We start from the raw sequence: 17,645 nt of genomic DNA, 5'->3' as shown, positions 1-17,645 counted from the left end.
CTAAAGTGGCTAGGGCTCTTCAGCTTGGAGAAAAGGTGGCTGAGGGGAGATATGATAGAGGTCTATAAAATAACTGAAGGGGTAGATGTGAAGCGTCTGTTTACACTTTCCAAAAATATTAGGACTAGGGGGCATGAGATGAAGCTACAATGTAGTAAATTTAAAACGAGTCGGAGAAAAGTTTTCTTCACTCAGCGTGTAATTCAGCTCTGGAATTCGTTGTCAGAGAATGTGGTAAAGGCGGTTAGCTTAGCGGAGTTTAAAAAAGGTTTGGATGACTTCCTAAAGGAAAAGTCCATAGACCATTATTAAATGGACTTGGGGAAAATCCACTATTTTTGGGATCAGCAGTATAGAATGTTTTGTACTTTTTTGGGATCTTGCCAGGTATTTGTGACCTGGATTGGCCAATGTTGGAAATAGGATGCTGGGCTTGATGGACCTTTGGTCTTTCCCAGTATGGCAATACTTATGTACTTATGTAAAGCAACCCTTGTCTTAGATGCCATTTTGTTCAGCGTTTGCTCAGGGGCTATGCCACCCTTTTGAGTTATTCTATGAGCCTGCACGTACATGGAGGGTGGGTGACATTTTTTTTAGAATATCTCTCGTGCTGAATAGAAAATTAAATTAAATTCAGCTACTAGGACAGGTTGTTCGTCTGTGGATCTGGTCTACTGGTAACTCCTCCCGATCAGGTACAAGCGAAGAGAGCAATGAACCTGTGATTCTATCCCTATATCAGACAGCCTGGACAAGAGCAGACCGTGATCAATCATGTAAAAGGCAACAGTCAGATTGAGAGATATCAGGATGACTGACCGCCTGTTGGCTAACTGGAGCTGAATAGATGTCAGAAGTCCTAGCATTGCCATTTCAGTATTGTGATGAGGACAGAAGCCTATTTGGATGTAACACCTGGTGGGATTCAACAAAATCATTCAGATAGTCCATGCTAACCCATTCTGCAGCTTTGGAAGTGAAAGGAAGTTGAGCAATTGGCCTACAGTTAGCCACCTAATAATCCCTGTCCTGCTTCTTGTCTTTCAACTTTGGACGTAAGGCAGCGAGTTTCCATACAGATGGCACTAAACCCTCTGCCACACTCTGACCACTTCTGGACCACAGTTACATTGTTCAAGTGTTTTCCACATATGCACCAGGATACACTTTCTAATTCTGCCACTGACACCCTTTGTGGCCTTGGGCTAGTCATTATCTAAAACTGATTGAAGAATAAGGGAATAGGAGGGAAATGCACATTGGGAAGAAAAATCCAACTCAGTGTTTTGATGCTAGGACACCCTAGGAGTCAGCACTCAAGAGAAAGATCTAGGTGTCATCGTGGGCAATATGCTGAAATCTTCTGCTCAGTATGTGGTAGCGGCCAAAAAAGCAATCAGAATGCTAGGAATTACTAGAAAAGGGATAGAAAATAAGACAAAATATTATAATGCCTCTGTACTCTCCATGGTGTGGTCACACTGAGTATTGTGTGTAATTCTGGTCACAGTATCTTAAGAAAAGATATAGCAGAATTAGAAAAGGTTCAAAGAAGGGCAACCAAAGTGATTAAGAGGATGGAACACCTCTCATATAAAGAAAGGCTTAAGAGGTTAGGACTCTTCCACTTGGAAAAGTGATGGCTGAGGGGGGATATGATAGAGGTCTACAAAATACTGAATGGTGTAGAGTGGGTAAATGCAAATAGATATTTTACTCATATTGATGAAAACAGAGAAAAACTATTAACAAATAAGAACAGTCTCATGATAGACGCCCCACATGCTAATCATATATTAACTGGCACTGAGAGCCAGATAGCCACTTAATCCGAATGTACAAAAATGATAGTAGATGAGCACTACTGAAGTCGACATCTGAAAGAAACCTCAAACTCGAATGCATACAGATTACTAAGTGCTCATTTGTAAATGCAAAACTACTTCTTTACAAATTAGACTGCTTAATAATTCTGAGACCCTGCTGAAGGAGTAAGAAACCCCCTCATCCCTCGAATCTGAATGCCTCCCCTGTAATTCTCCATACCTGATAGATTCCAGATGTGGATTTCCATTGTATTTGCACTAATTCCATAAGAGTATTATTAGCATTTGTATAGCGCTACCAGACGCACGCAGCGCTGAACACCTGATACAAAGAGACAGTCCCTGCTCAAAAGAGCTTACAATCTAAATAATACAGACAGACAAGACAGTTACGGGTGAGGGAAGTAATGGGTGAGAAGGAAGGAAGGGACAAGGGGAGGGGAATTGAGTAGTGGCTAGGAGCTAAAAAGCAGCAGTGAAAAGGTGGGTTTTCAGCATAGATTTGAAAATAAGTAGAGATGGAGCTAGACGTATAGGTCCAGGAAGTCTATTCCAGGCATAAGGTGCCACGAGAGAAAAGGAGCGAAGCCTGGAGTTAGCAGTGGAGGAGAAGGGGGGTGACAAGAGAGATTTGTCCAGTGAGCAGAGTTCACGGGGAGGAATGTAGGGAGAGATGAGTGTGGAGAGGTAATGGGGGGATGCAGAGTGGATTCATTTAAAGGTCAGTATGAGAAGTTTAAACTGAATGTGGAAGCGGACAGGGAGCCATTGAAGTGACTTGAGGAGTGGGCTAGTGTGGGTATAACGATTCTGGCGGAAAATAAGTTGTGCTGCAGAATTTTGGACAGGTTGGAGAGGAGAGAGATGGCTGAGCGGAAGACCAGTGAGAAGTAAATTGCAATAGTCCAAGCGAGAGGTGACAAGGGTCTGGATAAGGGTTCTGGCAGCATATTCAGAAAGGAAGGGGTGAATTTTGCTAATATTGTAGATAAACGACAGGTTTTGGCGATCTGTTGAATATGCGCAGAGAAAGAGAGCGAGGAATCAAAGATGACTCCAAGGTTACGAGCCGAGGAGACAGGGAGGATGTGAGAGCCATTAACAGAGATAGAGAAAGGGGGAAGAGGGGAGGTGGGTTTAGGGGGAAAAATGAGAAGTTCAGTTTTGGTCATGTTGAGCTTTAGATGGCGTTGAGACATCCAAGCAGCAATGTCGGACAAGCAAGCTGAGATTTTGTCCTGGATCGAGGTTGAGATTTCAGGGGTGGAGATGTAGATCTGAGAGTCATCAGCATAAAGATGGTACTGGAAGCCATGGGATGAAATTAGGGTACCAAGGGAAGAGGTATAGATGGAGAAAAGGAGGGGTCCAAGGACAGAACCCTGAGGCACACCAACAGAAAGCGGGATGGAAGTTGAAGAGGATCCACCAGAGTGAAAACTGAAAGAACGAAGTGAGAGGTAAGAGGAGAACCAGGAAAGAACAGGGCCCTGGAATCCAAGCGAGGACAGCATATCCAGAAGTATAGTGTGGTCAACAGTGTCGAAAGCAGCAGATAGGTCAAGAAGGATAAGGATAGAATAGAGACCTCTGGATTTTGCTAGTAGCAGGTCATTAGAGACTTTGGTAAGTGCAGTTTCAGTAGAGTGAAGAGGGCGAAAACCAGATTGGAGTGGGTCAAGAATAGGTTGTGAAGAAAGAAAGTCAAGACAACGGCGGTGAACGACACGTTCAAGTAAGTTGGAGTGGAAAGGGAGATGGGGGCGATAGTTGGAGGGACAGGTAGGGTCAAGTGAGGGTTTTTTAAGGAGTGGAGTGACAACAGCATGTTTGAAGGCCATAGGAACAGTTGCAGTGGAGAGTGAAAGATTAAGGATGTGACAGATGACTGGGATGATAGTAGGAGAGATAGTGTTAAGTAGATAAGTGGGGTACAATAATAAAACCTTTGGGGATGATCTTATTGCTCCTTTTCATTGCCAGATTTAATATTGCCCCCCTCAGCTCTGTGAACCATAGAAAGAGTCTTGAGTGAACTCAAGGGTCTGTCCAAAAATCGAGGCAGTGTCTGGGGCAGTCCACTTTGAAGACAGTGGGCTTTGCCATGGTATCTTCAATAGCACTAAAGTGACCCAGAAACTGTACTCTAAACACTGGTAACCTCTGGTAGGCCTCACTGTCTCCTACCCAACTTCCATAGCTGATTTGAAATTTGTCCTCCTAAGAAGTAATTCGGTATTCTCTCTCTAATTCTGACCATTGGTTTTCTCCTTCCTTTTTACAGGTGGCAACCTTTGTGGGTCCAGTGACTGCCATCCCTGTTCTACTTTTCTCTGGCTTCTTTGTCAGCTTTGATACCATTCCTGCTTATCTTCAGTGGATGTCCTACATGTCATATGTCAGGTACTAAGTATTTCTTTGTTTAGTGAAGACTTACATTGTGCCAGTTTGGGGGGGTGGAAGCCTCCACCCCCCCCCCCCCCCCCCCCCCCCCCCACACACACACACACACTGGGGAATTGCAGAAAACATTTAGCCTTGATAAAATAAAACTGTAAAAACAACATACAAACAAAACTGACCCCCCCCCCCCCCTTGTTTACTAAGCCACATTAGCGGCTGTCATGCGCTAATGCCGACACAGCCCATTCACTTTGAATGGGCTGTGTTGAAATTTCCGCTCGGTTTAGTAAACAGGGAATAAATCTTACAACACAAAGTATATAAAGTCTGTGAAGCAATATAAAATATACAAAAGAAAATATAAGGACTAACTAAATTTAACAGTAGAAATCAAATTCACATACCAGCAGTAATGCCAATGCAATGAATATTCATCAGCTTTTATATCCTTTGGCAAAAAGCAGGACCTTCCCTTTTAACTAAAGTAAAGAACATCACTCTCTCCTGCTACAGACAAAAACTGAGTGCAAGAGGAAGCCAGTTTTATTTTCGAATGCTAGGAATTCCTAGGGATTTATGATTTCACCAAATATTCAGGAATCTCACCATGAAAAACCTGACTTATCAATATCACGGTCTTGCATTTTAGTCTTGTATTGGCAACCTGTGTAACTCGATCAAGGGAGACATTCTTATGACAGCAGTAAGTTAGTGTACCACTGAAGTTTTAAATTTGTTGCAAAATCGTAATGTTGTTTGTGACAGTCCCAAATAAACTGTTATAGATGTCAAGCCCAGACAAAACCAGTGCTTGAACTATAGTTTGTAGGTCTTTAAGTAACAAATAGCATAAAACTCCATAAAGATACAACTTCAAATTGGCTGCTTGGGGAAAGGGGGGGGGGGGGGGGGGGAGAATAAGACAATGCCGCCAGACGTGGAGTAGTGAGGCTCCATGCTTCATGTTGTTGGTGTTCATTACCCAGTTTCTCTCTCTTTCAGTGGGTAAAGTGGTAGGATAGCCGTGTTAGTCCACTTTTAAAGGTAATAAATAGAAATAAAACAAAGCAAAGAAAATAAGATGATTCCTTTTTTATTGGGTAGGGGTGGATGGGGAAGTAGGGGTGAGAAACAGGGAGAGATGAATGGGTGATCACAGGGTGACAAAGTAATATAATTTTATGGTTTATGTCTGGCGGGTGCCAAAATATTTCATCATTTTAACTTGTTCCTAGATCATCCATCTCGCCCTGTTTGTCACCCCTCCCCAACCACCCCTACCTTCCCCATGAGACTGTCATTGGAATGCTTTTTTGTTTCACAGATATACGTCATCATTTACTTATTTCTGATCTGAAAAAGGTTATCAATAGAAATCAAACAGAATAAAACATGGAAAAGAAAATAAGATGATACCTTTTTTATTGGACATAACTTAATACATTTCTTGATTAGCTTTCGAAGGTTGCCCTTCTTCGTCAGATCGGAAATAAGCAAATGTGCTAGCTGACAGTGTATATAAGTGAAAACATTCAAGCATTACTATGACAGTCTGACAGGGTGGGAGGATGGGGGTGGGTAGGAGGTATGCATGGGGACATCAAAGCGTATCATTGATATTCTAACAGGATGGGTGTGGATAGGTGAGGGGTGGGGTGATCAACACAGACATACAGCTTTATGGTTTATAATGGGCTAGGAACCCCAGATTCTTGTTAAGTCCTTTCTGTTGGGTGTTAAAATATTCAATCATTCTGACTTCAAAGGTCTTACGTTCTTGTATGGTTTTAAAGTTACCTTTCAGTATTCTCACTGTGAAATCACTGGTACAGTGTCCTGGTTCTGTCAAGTGCTGTCCCACCGGGGTGGGGGCCCTACTGGCTGTATTGTTCATGTGATGTCTATGTAAATTGAATCTTGTCTTAAGCATCTGGCCTGTTTCTCCAATATAGCATCCTTCGTTACATTTTTTACACTGAATGATATATACCACATTGGAAGATGAGCAAGTGAAAGATCCCTTTATGCTGAATATCTTTCCTTTGTGGATAACTGTGGGGTCCTGTGAAATATTTTGGCATAGTTTGCAACTGGATAAATTACAGGGACGTGTGCCCTTCTGTTCCTTTTCAGTCTGTGATGGAAGTTTACTTCTGATTAGCTTGTGTTTTAAGCAGTGGCGTAGCCAGACAGCCAATTTTGGATGGGCCTGAGCCCAAAGTGGGTGGGCACAATATTTTCTCTGCCCTGCCCTGCCCTACCGCAAAATATAAATACATTAGCTAATAAGGATCCTCAAGCTCTGTCAGCTGAAGACTTTCTCTGAAGGTGGCCAGAACTCCCTTTTACCAAACTTGGCAGGCAGCAGCAACATCAGTAAGCCACTGATGCCAGCACCCTATGCGTGCTTAGCTGTCGGTGACTCAAGCATGCTGTCATCGACTGCAGAGCTTGGTAGAAGGAAGTTCTGGCCGTTTTTGGAGGAAGTCCTCAGCTGGGGAGGTTTGGGATCCCTACCAGCTATACAGCAAGGGTCAGAACTGGTGTTAGACATGCTAGGGCCCCCTCCCTGATCCCCTCTCCTCCCTGCCTGCCCTCCGATTTCCCAACCTGCCATTACTGTCACACCAACAGACCCTCACCAAATACAGAACAAGGGATCACATATCAGAAATAAAAATATTTAGACAAAAATTGAACTCGGAACCCCAAAAAGTTAAACTTAGCATGTACTTCAACACTGGAGAAATAAAAACAGAAATGCATTTACTTTCTCCTGAACACGATACAAACACATTTGCTATGTAGATTTCCCAAAGCCAACATATTCCATTTAAAACATTCAAAATACATTGCTTTTTTTCTACCTTTGTGGTCTGGACATTGTATTTTTCCATCATGTTGGTTGCAGTTTCTTTTCTGCTTTCCTGTCTGTTGTCTTCTAATTCTCTTTCGAGCGGCTGCTGTCCATTTCTCTTCTTTTACCTTCACTACACTTGCTTCTGACATATTGACTTCTTATTTTTAGCTCTTTCCTCTCTTTTTTCTTCTTTCTGCCTTGCTGTCAACTCAAATTTTACCCTCTCACTGTTCTCCTCCTTTTTAGTTTACAGCTACCTATCAGATTTTCATCTTTTTCTCTCACCCACTAGCTTTTCCATTTCCCCATCTCACTCCTTCCTCAGCCCTCCATTCCCTTTCATTACCATATTTCTATCCTCTGTAATCACTATCTTTTTATTTATTTCCTTGCCACCCTCTTCCTCTCCCTCCTGGCCTCTCCCACATGGTTCCGCCATCTTCCTTTCCTCCACCCTTCTAGCCCAGCATCTGCTCCCTCTTTCTCCCCACCCCACTCTTGAAGCCTTACATCTCTCTGCCCCTTCTCTCTTCCCTCCTGCCCTCTCCATCATGTTACAACGTTTCTCCCTCTCTCTTCCCTCACTCCCACTGTCCGGCACCTCTCTATCACCCTTCTGCTCCTGAATCCAACATCTCCTCCTTTCTCCCCTCTCCAGCTCCTGTGTTTCTCTCTCCCTCTCATTCACCGCCAGGTCCAATATATCTCCCTCTCTCCCACTTTCTACCATTTCTCCCTCTCTTGTGCCATGGGTCCAACACTTCTCTTCCCCCTCCCCCCATGCAGCATTTTCTCTCTTCCTCCCTTCCACTGCCATGCCAAACATTTCTGCCTCTCCCCCTCCCTTGTGCCCCATCCAACATCTCTTCCTGCCCTCCACCATCATGTCCAATTTTTCACCATCTATCTTCTCCTCCTCACAACCTCCTGTCCAAGTTCAACATTTACCATTTCTCCTTCCCCACTACCCCCCTATGTCCATCATTTCTCCCTCTCTTGTCCCTTTCCCCTCCCAATGCAAGATTTTTTCCTTTCTTACCCCTCTCTACCCTATGTCCCACAATTCTCTCTTGCCCCTCTCCACCTCATGCCCCCCCTTCCAGCATCTATCTTAAGAAGACCTTCCCCCAACTCTCCATCTCTTCAATGGGGCACAGCACCACCCTTAGCAGGCTGAGGTCCGATCCTGCTTCTGCCTCCCTCTCTCCCACAGCGCTTCTCAAACGCTGCCTACCTACTGCCGCCACAATCTAGTATCTTCCTCCTGTCTCAGCACTGCAGCAGCGGAGCAGTGGTAGCGATTCATGCTGCCTCCTGCTTTGTTCTAACCCGGAAGCGTCTCCTCTGCCACGCGCCTGCGTCCTGCCCCAGCAGAAACAGGAAGTTGTAATAATTGGGGCGGGACGCGGCAGAGGAGATGCTTCCGGGTTAGAAGAACGAAGCAGGAGGCAGCATGAATCGCTACCGCTGCTCCGCTGCTGCAGTGCTGAGACGGGAGGAAGATGCTGGATCGTGGCGGCGGTAGGTAGGCAGCGTTTGAGAAGCGCTGTGGGAGAGAGGGAGGCAGAAGCAGGATCGGACCTCAGCCTGCTCCCTACGCTGCCGAAATTGAAGCTCTCCGCTGCTGGGTGGGCCTGAACCCCAACTGGGTGGGCCTAGGCCCACCCAGGCCCACTCGTGGCTACGCCCCTGGTTTTAAGTTGGGTGGCTGTCGGAAGGCCAGTACTGGTGGGGATGGGAATATCTCTTTCAGTAATTCATCCTCCTGGAGTATAGGTTGTAGATATCTTATGATTTTCCTCAGTTTTTCCAGCTCTGGATTGTATGTCACTACAAGGGGGATTCTGTCTGTGGATTGTTTCTCCTTGTACTGTAGCATATTCTCCCTGGGTGTTTTGAGGGAGGAGGCAATATTCTTGGAGATTATTTTGGGGTTGTAGCCTTTCTGTTTGAAGGATGCAGTCAGGCTTTTAAGGTGTCTGTCTCTGTCCCCTGGGTCAGAGCAGATACGGTGGTATCTTGTGGCTTGGCTGTAAATGATTGATCTTTTTGTATGTGAAGGATGGAAGCTGGAGTTATGGAGGTAGCTGCATCTGTCTGTGGGTTTCTTGTATTTAGATGTTTGTATACAGCCACCACTGATTGAGACCGTGGTGTCCAAAAAATTGATTTTTTCTGGGGAGTAGTCAATTTTGAATCTGATTGTAGGATGGTATGTATTGAAGGCAGAATAAAATTGTTTCAGAGTTTCTTCACCCTCCGTCCAAATCATAAAAATGTCATCGATGTACCGGTAGTATTTTAGAGGTTTGGTCTGGTGTGTATTCAGAAAAGTCCCCAATATGCCAACCTTTTATGGCTGAGCTGGAAGAGACATTTCTGAATACACACCAGACCAAACCTCTAAAATACTACTGGTACATCGATGACATTTTTATGATTTGGACGGAGGGTGATTGAATATTTTAACACCCAACAGAAAGGACTTAACAAGGTTCTGGGGTTCCTAGCCCATTATAAACCATAAAGCTGTATGTCTCTGTTGATCACCCCACCCCTCACCATCCACACCCATCCTGTTAGAATATCAATGATATGCTTTGATGTCCCCATGCATACCTCCTACCCACCCCCATCCTCCCACCCTGTCAGACTGTCATAGTAATGCTTGAATGTTTTCACTTATATACACTGTCAGCTAGCACATTTGCTTATTTCCGATCTGACGAAGAAGGGCAACCTTCGAAAGCTAATCAAGAAATGTATTAAGTTATGTCCAATAAAAAAGGTATCATCTTATTTTCTTTTCCATATTTTATTTTGTTTGATTTCTATTGATAACCTTAAGAGTGGACTAACACGGCTACCACACTCCTCTACTTAAGATGATCTGAAAAAGAAAGTTTACCTTTGAAAGCTCATAAAAAAATACATTGTTAGTCCAATAAAAAAAGGTATCATCTTATTTTATTTTATTTCTATTTATTATCTCTTTCAAGATAGGGAAGAGGAAGGGGAAAATGCACACCTTCGGGCCCCTCCTGACTGGTGCAGAGCACTCTGCAGGATTGTGGTGCCATTTCTTGGGAACTCAAGTAGCTTTAGTAGCTGTGGAGAAGGAAGAGAAATAGAGTGCTGAAGGGGCTTTGTTAGCTCTGTGCCAAGGGCAGCCCCCATCCTCCTCTCGCAGACTGGAATCACTGTGGTTAGATTTGCAGCCAGCTGTGAGATCAGAGGCTGATGCTCAGAGGCTAATGCCAGCGCTAGAGGCAATTAGTGCTGGAATAGCGCTGGCATTAAGCTACGCACAATGCTCAGAGGGCTGTAGCTGTGGCCAAGATGGTAATTAAATGTATGCAAGGGGATGTTTAAGAGGGTCATCAGGTATTCCCTGTCATGCTCGGAGAACAGTGCAGGAAAGAATGTTGCACCCAACGCTGGAAAACTACCGCTGCTCGGAGCTGGTGGTAGGGTGATTGAACAGAGGAGGAGAATCAAAAAAGAAGCAGCACGAACTCAAAAAGTCTGGAGGGTAAACAAAAATTCTGGAGTGAATTTCAGCCTCCCAAAAAGAGAAAGAAAAGCGGTCAGGATTTTTAATAGCAAGTTCAGGCTTTCCTGTAGTTAAAAAAAAAAAAAAAAAAGAAAGCTGGGTTCAGTCACTGTGCTCAGGGGAGGAATTCCTGCATGGGCTCCCTGTTCCCCAGTGTGACTAGACATGCGCACAAGAGCTGTGCTTACCATACACCTCATGTGCCAGACTCGTTCCTCCCCCTTAACTTCCCAATGCTCAACACTAACAGCGCACATAAAATTTGCATACTATTAGTGTTGAGCATTGGGAACAGGGGCGTATCTGGAATCCGGCGGTAGCGGGGGCCAGAGCCAGAGAGGGGGGGCACATTTTTGCCCCCCCCCCCCCCCCCCCCCCCCGCCGCCGCCTCTCTCCACCCCGTCCCCACCGTCAACCCTCCCCCGTTGCTTTCTTTTGCTGGCGGGGGGCCCCAACCCCCGCCAGCCGAGGTCCGACCCGCAATCTCCATATTTCGTCTTCCTCCGTGGCCATGTGCTTCAAGGAAGTAACGCTGCAGTGCTGATTCGTTGAATCCAGTTCGACGTCAGACGCCAAACTGGATTCAACGAATCAGCACTGCAGCGTTACTTCCTTGAAGCACATGGCCACGGAGGAAGACGAAATATGGAGATTGCGGGTCGGACCTCGCCTGGCGGGGGTTGGGGCCCCCCGCTAGCAAAAGTAAGCAGCGGGGGAGGGTTGACGGCGGGGAGGGGGGCCAGGGCGAAATCTGCGGGGGCCCAGGCCCCTGTGGCCCCACGCAGATACGCCCCTGATTGGGAAGGGGTTTTTTTTTTTTTTTTGGTGCTGTTCTGGTGGTATTGTCCAGCGCTGTTCTATACAATGCCCGGAGGTTTGCACATCGGCCCATGAGAGCTGTACAGAGAAGGTCCCTGTGGTGTTCTTGTCTCCAGGAGAAAGAGCTGCAGAGGTGAACCTATTGTGGTGGGATAACCAAAAGGTTATAAAAATAAACTGAAAGTGTTCCACAAAAAAATGCTTGTTTAAATGTTCATTACCACCAAGTTCAATTAAAATTAATAACTCATAAGCCACAAGCTATGGACTAGATTCTATATATCACACCTAAAAATTCAGCGCTGAAATTACATTTGCTTAGGCATATTTTATTAAGTATGTTTGAATTTAGTTGTACTTTATAGAATAAGCCTAAATTTCCATGTGGTTTATGGAGTACGCCAAGCGCCAGTCCATGCAACTAAATTTAGTTGCGGTCAATTATGCCAAGTAAAACCTGGTGTAGATCCTAACGCCTAAATTAGGTGCAGAGCGGGTATATTCTATAACAATGCACATAAATTTTAGACACTCTCATGACCTGCCCGTAACTATGCCCACTTTCAACTATGCGACATATTTACATGCACCACATTACAGAATGCACTTAGCAAGTAGTGCGCATAAATTCTAATTAGTGTCAATTAGTTCTGATAATCTCATCGCAATATATAAAATCCCAGGGTATATGTGAAATTCTACTCTGAAAAAAGGAAAGAAGAAAAGAAAATGTAGCTAAACCAACTTCAAGAATGGATATTTCAGGAAGTCACTGTAAATTGTCCAGTCTTAAGAAATATTAAATGATGCAAAGAGGAATCCTCATAACCAAAGGTTGAGCCATCAATGCAGCCTATGTTTCACTGCTATTATAGGCTAAATAAATACCAGTTGCCAAATGTAAGCATAGGTATGCTCAAATGCAATTGTGCAACACCTCTGAAATGTGTTTAGAGAGTGTCCGTACACACTACAAGTTCATATGCAAAATTATGTAGCAGCCAAAAATTCACCAAACACTTATTTTAAATAGGTCTTCATTATGCAAATTTGGTAATGACTGAAGCAAACTTCCATCAGAGAGGTCCCCAAAAAGCCATTTTAAATGGGTCTTTGAATCTGTTATTGGTTTTTAACTTTGTTTTTTGATCTGAACTGCAGGAAAAAAACAAATAGCAGCATTCTTACTTTTCTAGATCAGTAGCCAGAGCATACAGACAAGTCTTGCTAGTTGATCTTCAATACAGCTACAGAGAATATAATCAGCTTGCAATATCTAGTTTGCGGATATGCATTATGAACCTTCAGCTGCAGTCTCTAGGATGTTCCCCAGAAGTCATTGTGATTTCCTCAATTTTCTATCTTTATCCACCACTATCTCAGCAAATTGTTTATTAGACATTGCCAATGATGAAAACAGAACTGCTCTGTAAGACCTGGTCTGTGCTATTGACTATAGGGGGAGGGGGCAGTAAGAGAATTCAGCTCCTGCAACCACTGTTATGGCCCAGCAGGCCCCATGCTATCTTCCTACTGTTCTCTGGAAGCAGAAGCTGGATTGTTTGTGGACAATGTCCTCTCACATCACCAGGATGGAAATCTCTCCCAGAGCCCAGAATGTTGTACACCACCTAGATTTGGAGATAAAGCGGGATATAAAAATTCTTAAATAAATAACATCAAAAGCATGTTGTGAAACTAAATCACAGATGAGGGCACTCATTGCATAGAGAGAGCGCACATTCAATAGACAACTTAAGTGAAGTAGGAAAGTTTGTTCTGCTGTTAATACAAGTTATCTATATGAAGAGAAAACTACAGTCTGGTGGACTTCCAGGCTCCTCCCCCAAAGCACAAAAACCCTGGTGGTCCATTGGTACCTCTAACTTCCCACTCCCCCCCCCCACACACACACATCACACAAAAATGCCCTGGTGGTCCAGTGGGACCGCTGTCTATCTGCCCCCCCCCCCCCCCCCCTCCAGCCCTGGCGGCCTACCTCTCCGTAGTGGTGGTGGTAGTTCGAAGAGGGAGGGACTAGCACTCCCTCCCTCCTCTTCAGGGGCCATCCCAAAATGGTGGCATCCTGCCCTGCCCGGTGTTATTACACACGCTCACCGGCTCTGATCATTGGGTGGGAGCAAACACAGGTGCTAGTATGGCGCTATTGGCCTCTAGCACCCGTGTTTGCTTCTGATCTTTGGCCCATTAGATTTTAAAGCACACCGCGTTACAGAATACGCTTAGCAAGTCGTGTGCATAAATCTTAATGTCAGTGCTGATAATTACTTGTTAACATCCAATTGACAGCGCTGATTAGCTAGTTAACCAGTTAAGTTAACGTGCATTGTTATAGAATACCTTTTGATTTCCGCACGGAAATTAAGGCACAATATATAGAATCCCAGGGCAAGTGTGCAATACAAATACTAATGGCTTTAAAAGCATACAGGGTTTGTGATTTCTGTCTGTGACCTCCATGCTTTTCAGCAGAACCAGGTGGCAGTCCAATTCTTTGTGTGTAACTGCCCATCTTTAATTCCATCTCTGGTTTCTCTCCAGGTATGGTTTTGAAGGAGTAATCCTCTCTATATACGGCCTAGGTCGAGAAGATCTGCACTGCGACAAGGACGACACCTGCCACTTTCAGAAGTCAGAGGCCATCCTGCGAGAGCTAGATGTGGAGAATGCCCGGTTGTACTTGGATTTCGTCGTGCTGGGCATCTTTTTCATCTCTCTGCGCCTCATTGCCTATTTTGTTCTCAAATACAAAATCCGGGCAGAGAGGTAAAAAAAAAGAAATCATAAAAATTGCAAACCGACTGAACTCCAGTACACAGGAAGGGGGCTCACTACTGTCTGTCTGTGGCCAACACCCAAGCCTTGGTGCTAGAGGGCTTGGACAGGGCTTGTGACTGCATAATAATATCAGTAAGAAGCCCAACACCGTTTCCATTCCACTTTGTAGCTTTAGGTAGAAGTTGCTTGAGGGGGTGGGGTGGGGGGGTGGGGGTTAGCATGCACATGTAAAGCTTTGGATCAGAAAGCTTGCGCAATATTTAATCACAGGGCAACTACCATTTTGATCAGTCTGGTTGCCAGAGGTGGGGGTCAATGGCTTGCTCACATATCCCGTCAGTTTGCAGAACAAGAATGGAAGACAGACATGGCTGGACTGCTGCTCCTCGTGCTCTTGCTTTGAATTGCATATCACCTCTGAAGTACTGAATACAGGTCCTCTATACAGCACCTTCTGCCTGAAGATTGCCTTGTATTTTGGGCTCTCCCACTGCCAAAAAAAAGTTGTTGTTTTTTTAGACGAAAAACTAATGTTCAGGCAGCTGGCCAAGCTGTGCTTGGACCTGTACCATTTGCATATGCAGCTTTAATAAGCATGCAGTGTCCAAATTCACTCGACGACGCACAAATAAAACTGTATAGTCATCAAAAGCAAGTGTGAAAAATGGTCAGGATGAAGGCAACTTTTCTCTTTCTAAACAAAAGCCAAGGCCTGTGAGGCTTCTGTAAGTGTCGCTTGTACAGTGCATGTAGTGAGAGCTCTAATCATGTGCAGCAGGCATATTGAACACTTTAATTGGATGTAACAAAGTGTCCACCTGCTTTCAGAGCAGGCACAAATGTTTTCAGGAGGCAAATGTTACTTCAGAACTGATCTTACTTGAAAGATGAAGCTATATTTTTAAGAATGTAAACAGTTTAGTAGTTGTTGGGTAAATGGGGGAGTAGCATGGAGAAAGCTAAAGGGTCTGTCCTGGAAGCTACCATTCATTCATTCATTCCTTTTGGGGAAACAAAAAAAAGAGCATGGCTTGTATTGAGAGTAAACCCGGCCTATATCATAAGCTTTGATTATACAAGAGGACCTTTCTAATGATGGGGACCATTTTCTACTGTACTGTATATAGTTCAGGTGCTTTATTAAGAGTGTAAAGTACACAGTGGTTGCCCAGGATTTTATCCTGTTTACGAGTGAGAAGGATTTCTAGAGCTCAAGAATATAAGTCACAGAAACACCTCTCTCTCGTGCATGAACACTAAATTCTAATTGGTAACTTTTTAGAGACGGGCGCTGCACCGGTACTGTCCAACCTATCTACTGTAGAAAGCTTGATTTGAAAAGCTATGTTTTAATCCCACATTTGAATTGCATGGCACTTTGTTTAAAGATGCATTTGTTTAATTTCTTATGTGGTTCTTTCGGGCTGTTTTGGTTTGCAACTGGCAGACTTCCTTTGTGATACTATTGACATCGTAAACACAGCTGGCATTTTGACATCACCCTCATCTAATTATATCCCAATCCTAAAGTAAGGCTCAGCATTCAAAAATCCAATAAAAGGCATTTGGGGCATAGTTACCAACATGGGCTACTGCTAAAAGATGTTATTTTACCACTAACTCGTGCTAGGTTAGTTTAGGTTATATTTTATGCAATGAGACCTAGTTACCAATAACTGGAGCTAAGTGTAAAACATGTCTTAACAGTAGCCCATACTGATAACTTCCCCCCTGTGCTTTGTGGAAGGGAGCAATTTTAAAATAGTTTGCACAGATGCAAAGTATATGAGTATTCTGTAGGTATTACTCAAAGAGAAAATACCTACGTAGTTTCTCTATGAAAATTGGCTGGTGTAAAGTACTTGTGCTGAAAGCACCCATGTATTTCATATTTGTACAAGTGGCTGAGGAAGGAGAGGTAAAATAGCATACATATTTTTCAAAATGCCATATGTATCAGTTTATCTCCTGGCTGTGTGCAGTTCCCGGATTGGGTCGGTCTCAGCAGTTAATGGGGTTTTTGTCTTTTTTTTTTGCCTGTCCTATTCTTCCACAATTCTATTCAGCGTTGTTCCTTTCCATTTCCTTTGCTTTGTGAACCGCTTTGATTCTTGTCTAAAAGGTGGTATATAAGTCCTTAATAAACATAAATAAATATAAACAGGGGCAGGTAAGACCTAGAAAATGTACACATAGTAAATGTTTTTGTAAATACTCTACATCATTCCTTTAGCCATAATAATTTGCCACAGTCTTTAATTCGAAAACTGTTTACAAGAATAATTGGAAATGAGTAAATTAAATAATTCTGCACCTTTTCAAATTTTAAGCAAATAAACAATAGGTGAAGGTTTATGGATGCAGCAAAAAAAGAGGATTTTCAGCCACCAAGCAGGATGAATCAATCCCATCAGACAGGGCTCATAGCCCCTGAAGAATGAGAAATCTTTTTGCACATGCCTTGTCCCTTTCCTGCTGTAATTCCTCAGTCTTTTCACATCTATGCTACCACCTTGACATGTTCAGCCTGCCTCCTCATTGTATGAATGGTAAAGAAAAAAATGAAAAAAAAAAAAAATAACCAGTGAAGCTGGGACTACCTTACCTATGACTTAATCTCTTCTCCCCCCCCCCCCCCCCCCTCAAACCATCTCCTTAAGCAGTATTCATACATTAGCAACATTGGTAGATAATTTGTATAGGAAGTATAAGTAGGCCACAGCTTTGTTTATTAACAATTAAGAAAATGTTACAGAATTCAAAACACAAGCTATTCACAAATATTGTTAACAAAAACAAAACACCCCCTCTGGCAACTCGCCTTTTCAGCTAGGTAGCCAGTCCATCCACTGCTCCCTCTCTGATGATCTTCACTCCATCTAGCCCTTCCTTGACAGCTAGGGCCTTGGAGCCGGCATGGATCTCTGTGCCCATTGACAATTAAGTATTGCTCCCCGCTTCAGTTTATGGGTCATTTTCCCCCTCTCCTTCCCATGAGCCACAACCCCTGTAGCTTGGGGGTCCACCACTGGGGCCATTGATAGTCAATGACCCCCTCCCCTGAATCAAAGCTGTGGCCTAAGGAACCAAAGCAGAGGAAAAAAACGCTCAATAAGTTCTTGCATATCATTGAGAAAAAGTTCCATCCCAATATCTGATAGATGAATTTGATCCTGCCTGAATAGATCAGCACATCGAGTATCAATCCACTCATGCCTGAGTTGATAACCCCCTCGTGTTAGTAACCAATCCCAGTCTGCTGATTTACTTTTACCAACCCCTGTGCCTATTTTTTGATCCTTAGGCAAGCAGGCCTGGGGATAATGTCAGACTGAACTACACTAGAAGCTGAGTACCATTGCATGACCACCCTCAGATCATT

General features: G+C 43.9%; 1 protein-coding gene across 1 annotated transcript in view; it reads left to right on the top strand.

Annotated features, from left to right (window-relative positions):
• Nucleotides 1-16,756, top strand: part of ABCG1 (ATP binding cassette subfamily G member 1) — a 123,156-nt gene extending 106,400 nt beyond the window's left edge. Inside the window, exons 14-15 of the mRNA XM_030203812.1 lie at nt 4,114-4,232; nt 14,027-16,756. Coding sequence (XP_030059672.1) covers nt 4,114-4,232; nt 14,027-14,255 — 348 coding nt within the window. The 3' untranslated portion in view covers nt 14,256-16,756. The remainder of the gene's footprint in view (nt 1-4,113; nt 4,233-14,026) is intronic.
• Nucleotides 16,757-17,645: the final 889 nt, after the last annotated feature.

Source organism: Microcaecilia unicolor, chromosome 5, assembly GCF_901765095.1.
Source record: "Microcaecilia unicolor chromosome 5, aMicUni1.1, whole genome shotgun sequence".
NCBI classification, from domain to species: domain Eukaryota; kingdom Metazoa; phylum Chordata; class Amphibia; order Gymnophiona; family Siphonopidae; genus Microcaecilia; species Microcaecilia unicolor.
The sequence above is the reverse complement of the archived record's forward strand: the minus strand, read 5'-3'. Positions and strand labels throughout refer to the sequence as shown.